Source organism: Panthera pardus, unplaced genomic scaffold, assembly GCF_024362965.1.
Source record: "Panthera pardus isolate Hobbes unplaced genomic scaffold, ASM2436296v1 HiC_scaffold_16, whole genome shotgun sequence".
Lineage (NCBI taxonomy): Eukaryota > Metazoa > Chordata > Mammalia > Carnivora > Felidae > Panthera > Panthera pardus.
This window is the reverse complement of record NW_026526721.1, coordinates 130153019-130159233: the sequence shown is the minus strand read 5'-3', so window position 1 is coordinate 130159233 and position 6215 is coordinate 130153019. Positions and strand designations below refer to the sequence as shown.

The 6215-nt window shown below is 43.5% G+C and overlaps 1 protein-coding gene across 3 annotated transcripts in view; it reads right to left on the bottom strand.

Annotated features, from left to right (window-relative positions):
• Positions 1–397: 397 nt before the first annotated feature.
• CPNE4 (copine 4) overlaps positions 398–6215 on the bottom strand; it is a 492605-nt gene continuing 486787 nt past the window's right edge. For all 3 annotated transcript variants that reach the window (XM_019436433.2, XM_019436425.2, XM_019436441.2), the window contains one exon: positions 398–2162. In XM_019436433.2, coding sequence (XP_019291978.1) covers positions 2028–2162 — 135 coding nt within the window. In that variant the 3' untranslated portion in view covers positions 398–2027. The remainder of the gene's footprint in view (positions 2163–6215) is intronic.

The window sequence follows — 6215 nt, the reverse complement described above, 5'->3', positions numbered from 1 at the left end:
ACAGATATTTGAGAATGACATGATTAACAGCCATATCCACTTAACTCACCTGTTAAATCTACAATAGATTTGAGATCAATCACGAGGCACATTAACAAGTCCATTCATTCGTTCATTTGATTAGTCATCTCTTTATTCATTAAATATCTATGGACTGCTTATTACTATGTTCTAGGCACATCGACATGGAAGCGCATCTGATGACAGAAACCACCATCAGATAATTCTGTACAATAGGGCCTTAATAGTTGAATCCTTGTTTGTTAAAAACAATGATCCATGTGTTTCTACAGGACTGTGAAAGAGCGAGTCCTAATGTGAGGGTGTGTCATCTACATGAAATAAATCACTGCTAGCAAATTGCCTGGAAAAGAGAAACACGACTATAACTCTTGGAAAAAATTCTGTAAGTACTCAATTTATTCATAAAACAATACAGTTTAAATATTTATGATTTTTTTCAGTCATACATTTTTTTTTAACCATCATTCCCAAAATGTTGTGCATTTGGCTGACATGTATTTGCAAAGTTAGGATCTATAATTATAACACTGGAGATCATACAAGGCATTTGATTTGCTCATTAATACTTCCGCAACAAACAACAGATCTATTTTGCCTTGTGATTTACTTCCCCAATGCTCTGACCAAAAATAAATTCCTCCTTGTGCCTTTTATACCTGCAAAACACTTGTCCATTTCTCTGTGTGAACATTAGACAAGGGAAACATTCGTTCTGGTTCAAGACTGGCCGGTTTCTATCAAAACTAAACACCTCCACGCAGAACAATGATTCTAGGCATTTCTGCTGGTAGAATTTGCTCTCAGGAGTGATAAAAAGAGGCAGTCAGAAGCCCGACACTAAGCTTAAAGATCAGCTCGGTGGGCCAAGTTTCTGGAGAACCATACCGCATGGCCATCGGCCATGAACAAGTTTCCATTGTTGTGGTCCCACTGAAGACTCTGAGGTCTCTCCTAGGGATTGACATAAAAATGGAACGATCCCCGTTGAGGTCGTGTGATGCCTCCTTTAAGAGGGCAGGGGCTGGCAAGGAGGAACCCTCCCTAGTCTTTTTAAGGAAGAGGAGTGACTATAAAGCAGGGAGACTGATTTGGGGTATGCAGCTTCTGGAATCAGTTTCACTACTTTCTATTCCCACCTCGGAGACAGGCGGGACTTTTGTGCTACCGGCAGGGGACAAGTGCCCTTCGCAAGCAGACGAGGTGCTTCCCTGTTTCAGACGGTCTCTAGGATGATACCCCAAAGCCTAGAACCTCAGTACTCTTCAGTGTAGACTGCAATGGCGTCACCTGGGACCTTGTTAGAGATGCAGAATCTTGGGTCCTGCGGACCTGTTGCACCAGTCTGAATTTTAACAAGATCCTCAGGTAGTCTGTGTGCACAGTCAAGTCTGAGAGGTGCTGGGCTGAGAGGTGCCCCAGACCCACTTCTAGAAGTCTATGTCTAGGTGAATGAACCTTTTCTTCAGCAAAGAGACCGTTCTTAGCAGGGAGGGATTATAGATAACAACTGCAAAAAACAGTGTGGTTTGTTCGTTGGTTTGTTTTTATTTTAAACATGCAAAATACAGTCCATGCATCTGCCATTTTGAAAAGTCTCTCATCCCGTAGCAGATAAAACCAAATATGTTTTGGCTATCGACGTTCGGTAAATGTTTCAAAATGCTTCACAGTGTAAAGATAATAAGAAATTTAGCAAAATTTCGACAAACTTGTATAAAAAACGGATACAGACAATATTTTATTTCAAGGCGACATGCTATAATGTAAAGAGTAAGTTACAATTATTTGTGTTTCCTTGTAAAAAGTCTTTGACAATACAAGAGCTTAACAGATCCAGGCCTCAGGGCTACACATGCAAAAAAAATTGTCAGTTAGTTAAAAATCACCCAAACGTGCTATTTTTTAAGTGTGTATGTGTGTGTGTCTTTTTAAGTACAGGAGTAGTAGAAGTAGTAAATGTTATCAGGAATAGTGTTTCAGAACTCTGGAAAAGCGTGCGGAGTTCACGGCGCTAGTGCTCTGGAAGACTCATACATTTCTGATGAACATTTTGGCTTAATCCCTTTGCCATTGTAATAGTCCACGACTTGATTTGGGACTTCGGCCAACACACTCTTTGCCAGGGCAGCTGGAGATGCCTGCAGGGAAGAAGAAATCACCGTGACTTTGGCACCTGGCCCAAGGAATCTGATCCAGAATCAGCCTACAAGACTGCAGTCTTGCTCTGAGCTGCTACTCTCTCTCTCTCTCTCTCTCTCTCTCATTCATTCATTCATTCAATCGATATTTGTTGGTCATCTACTCCAAGCAAGAGAGTTGTTAGATTGTTGGAAAATGAACCTTTCACTTAATAATTATATTTTTCATGCCTGTCTCAAAATATAAAGCTATCCACAGCTGAAGACGGGTGAAAGTTGGACAGCAGAATGAATTGTCTTTAAGTTTGGTTCCCAAGTTGTGTTCAAGTCCAGGCACGATGCCAGGGTTTATAAGAGTTTGTGGTTCTTGCCATTAAAGGAGGTATAATCATGACAGGGGAGCCTGGTGTGGCCAAAATGAACTCTACTGTGAGCTTGAACACGGTACATGCCACAGAACAACAGCAGCACGTTACATGGGAGCTTAATAGAAACGTACAACGTTAGACCCATCCCAGAGCTACTGAATCATCATCTGCATTTTGGTGCCCGTAGGGTGATTCCTATGTGAACTGAAATTTGGGAAGCACTGTTCTAGAGTCATTAATGCTCTGGGACGAGAGCACAGAAAACGAAAAGACCAAGTCATATTAGAGGAAATCACAGCAGACTTCCAAGAGGAGGTGGGATTTAAGTTAGGCATGTTTTAAAATGTAGAGAAGAAGGGGAATGACGTTTGATCATTCTAGGGACAGGGAGTCATCTGATGGGGCTGAAAGAAGTGTGTGTGTGTGTGTGTGTGTGTGTGTGTGTGTGTGTGTGTTGGGGGATGCAGGATTGTTGGAGTATTCTGTTGGAAGATAAGCTTGAGGCCAGGTGATGGAGGGTCTTGAATACCACTAATTAATGTAGTCTTATTCTGTCAGCAGTATGGTCCCCCTGTATGATTTGGGGCAGAGGAAGGTGGAGGTTGGTATTCTGCATGGACTCTGGAGTCATACAGAGCTGGATCTGACCTCTGGCTCTGGCATTCAGTACTAACTTTCCAGCCTCCGGGCAAATAAAATTGCCCTAGTCTCATTATTAGCTATTATTGAACTTGAAAACTTGGAGCCGAGGGACCAGTTAACGAATGCTTGAGATTCCTCAGCAAAGGAAAGAAAGAGCGTTCGACTAAATGCCGAATGACCTGGTTTCTTGCTCTTTCCTTCCTCTGTGGCTTGCCACTCAGCCATTCAACTTGGCTGAGCCCCTGTGTTCTTGGAGACAAAACAGCAAAGAATAGGGATTGGTTTTATCTCACACAGTTTTGAGGAGGCTCAAAATAGAGACACATATCTTGAAAACATGATGGGGAGTTTTTCTAAAGTGACCTCTCACATTTCAAAGATGTCTTAGCATGTTGGGCACCTGACATCCGTGAATGCTCTGTTAGTTTATAAATGTCTGCTCAGGGTTGTGTGTTACAGCATGGTCCACATGTACACTGGGGTAACTATGAAAGTCATTCCTACTGTAGTTTACTCTCTGGCCACATGTCATATAAAGCCTAGAAAGCCAAATACTTAATTTCCCAGCCTCCCTTGAACCTAAGGATGACCATAGGCCCCAGTTTTGTCCTTTGAGACATAAGGATGTTTCTTGGAAAGCTTTTTTTTTTTTTCCTGATTAGAGGGCACAGACATAATAGGCTTTGTTTCCCTTTCCTCTTCTTTTTTTCTTTAAACTAGAATGTAATTCCTGGAGCTACGGCAACTGTTTTATCATCACGAGACAACAGCAAGGGGAATCACCAGGTGCTTGCCTGATACTATCAAATCACTGAAAAAAAGATGTCAGCAGCTGCCAGTCCCTAACTTCTCGTTACAGAAGAACAATGTATTTGTATTTATACAATCCAGAGTCTCTCAATTTCGGCACTGTTGCTATTTTGGGCCAGCTAATTCTTGGTGTGGGGAACTGTCCTGTGCATTGTGGGATGTTTAACAGCACCCCTGGCCTCTACCCACTACCTGCAAGTAGCACCCACAACTGTCACCATCATAAGTGTCTCCAGACGTTGCCAAAGTTGTCCCTGGTTAAGAACCACTTGTGTAATCCCCTGTTAAGATGAATTTGCTGTTATTTGAAGACAAAGATATCCCTAACTAACGCTGGCAAGTAGAACTTTGTACAATGATGGAAATATTCTATATCTGCACTGTCCAGTATGGCAGTCACTAGATTCATGTGATTATCGAGCCCTTGAAATGTGGCTGGTGTGAATGAAAAACTGAATTTTAAATTTTATTTAAAGTTTATTTAAATTTATTTAAACAGCCGCATGTGGCTATTTGTCACTGTATTAGCACAGTTTTTTTTTCTTTTCTTTTTTTTTAAAGTTTATTCATTCACTTTGAGAGAGAGAGAGAGAGAAAGCATGAGTGGGGGAGGGGCAGAGAGAGAGAATCCCAAGCAGGCTCTGCACTGAAAGTGCAGACATGGGGTTTGAACCCATGAACCTTGAGATCATGACCTGAGCCAAAGTCAGACGCGTAACCTACTGAGCCACCCAGGCGCCCCTAGACAGCACAGTTTCTAAATGACTCTCCCATTCTTTTGCATATCTGGGCTGGCTCTGGTGGCTCTGGTGAGCAGTTAGGGCTTGAGGGCATGATCTGGTTGGGAAAAGGCCAAAAAGGTGAACACAGGTGGTATTTGCAGCTGTATTTATTAACTACCCATGATGCCCAGCTGCTGTGCCAAGCTTTATATAGGTACCACCTTCATTCTCCCAATGTATTTGTCATTTGCCTCATTTTACAGATGAAAGTCTATGGCACAGAAAGGTTAAATAACTTGCCCAGAGCCACACAGCTCAGAGTCTGTGCCTTGTCCACTTCAAAGCTTTGAGTTATTATGCAAAGAGAGGCAGTTCATGGGTGACTGGCTTATATGAAATGATACCAGCTCACCTTCCATTTTATTTACTGTGTATTGAATTCAGAGTAGATTCGTTTGGATGATGACATAGTTTTCAAACTGTAATCTGAAATCCACGAAGATAAGGTGGGTGATATGCTCCTGGTGTTGTTTTCATCACCCACAGAGCTGCTGGAGACTCTGTGCCCCAGACACACGCAAGCAGCACCCACTCCCTCACCCTGATCAGGGCGCTTCCCTTGTTGCTGACGCCCCCTCACCTCCCTGCCCACCAAGGCTCTGTCCTTCTTCCTTTTACAACCTTAAGCTGTGAGGCTTTCCTCTCTGCTGCTCCTCTCTGCTCTGAAATCCTAGAGCAACATTTGAGCCCTTTTCAATCACCCACAGGTTGCTTAGCATGGGAGTTTTCTGCTGACACGTATGTCCCAACCATATAGTTCTCCAGAAAATTCCTCGAGGCCTGGCTCTGTGGCTTTATCATCTCACTGTGGTCCTAGTCTAGCACATGCTGTGCCCATAGAAGGTGCTCCATGAGTGTTTGAGGAATACGAGGAAGCTGGAGGAGAGGCGAGAACTCGCATGGCTCTGTGGCATTGCTGTAGCACACAGATGTGTGTGTGTGTATGTGTGTGTGTGTGTGTTTGCACAAGTGTGTGCATGCAGGGACAGAGAGAGGATGGTTTGGGGGAAGGGATAGCTTCATTGGTGAACACAATTGCAGCAAATCTAGCCTGCTCTAAAACATCCCTCCACCTAGCAGATAACACTCCTCACTGTCCCCATGCAGATGACCTGAGGGCTTGCTGAGCCTCTTTTATTTAGTAAGTGGCTTCATTTGGAAACACCCTCCCCGGGCAAACAGCCTCCTCCACAGCTAGCCCACACCCCCCACTAGTGCCTATGTGCTTTCTGGGGGCTTGGTGTGACTTGGAGCTCCCTTTGTACTCAAGGCTGTAACCAGGGATTGATTTTTGGCTCCTTTAATGATTCTAATTACACACAGTTCTCCTTAAAGGGCGAATAGCAATTGTGTGGCCGTAAGGCTATGAGCAGTACCTTATCGTTCAAGGAGCCCTGGAGTGCGCAGGGATCTCTCTAAGTGGTCTCGGTAGGCCAAGAGATGTAGGGTTC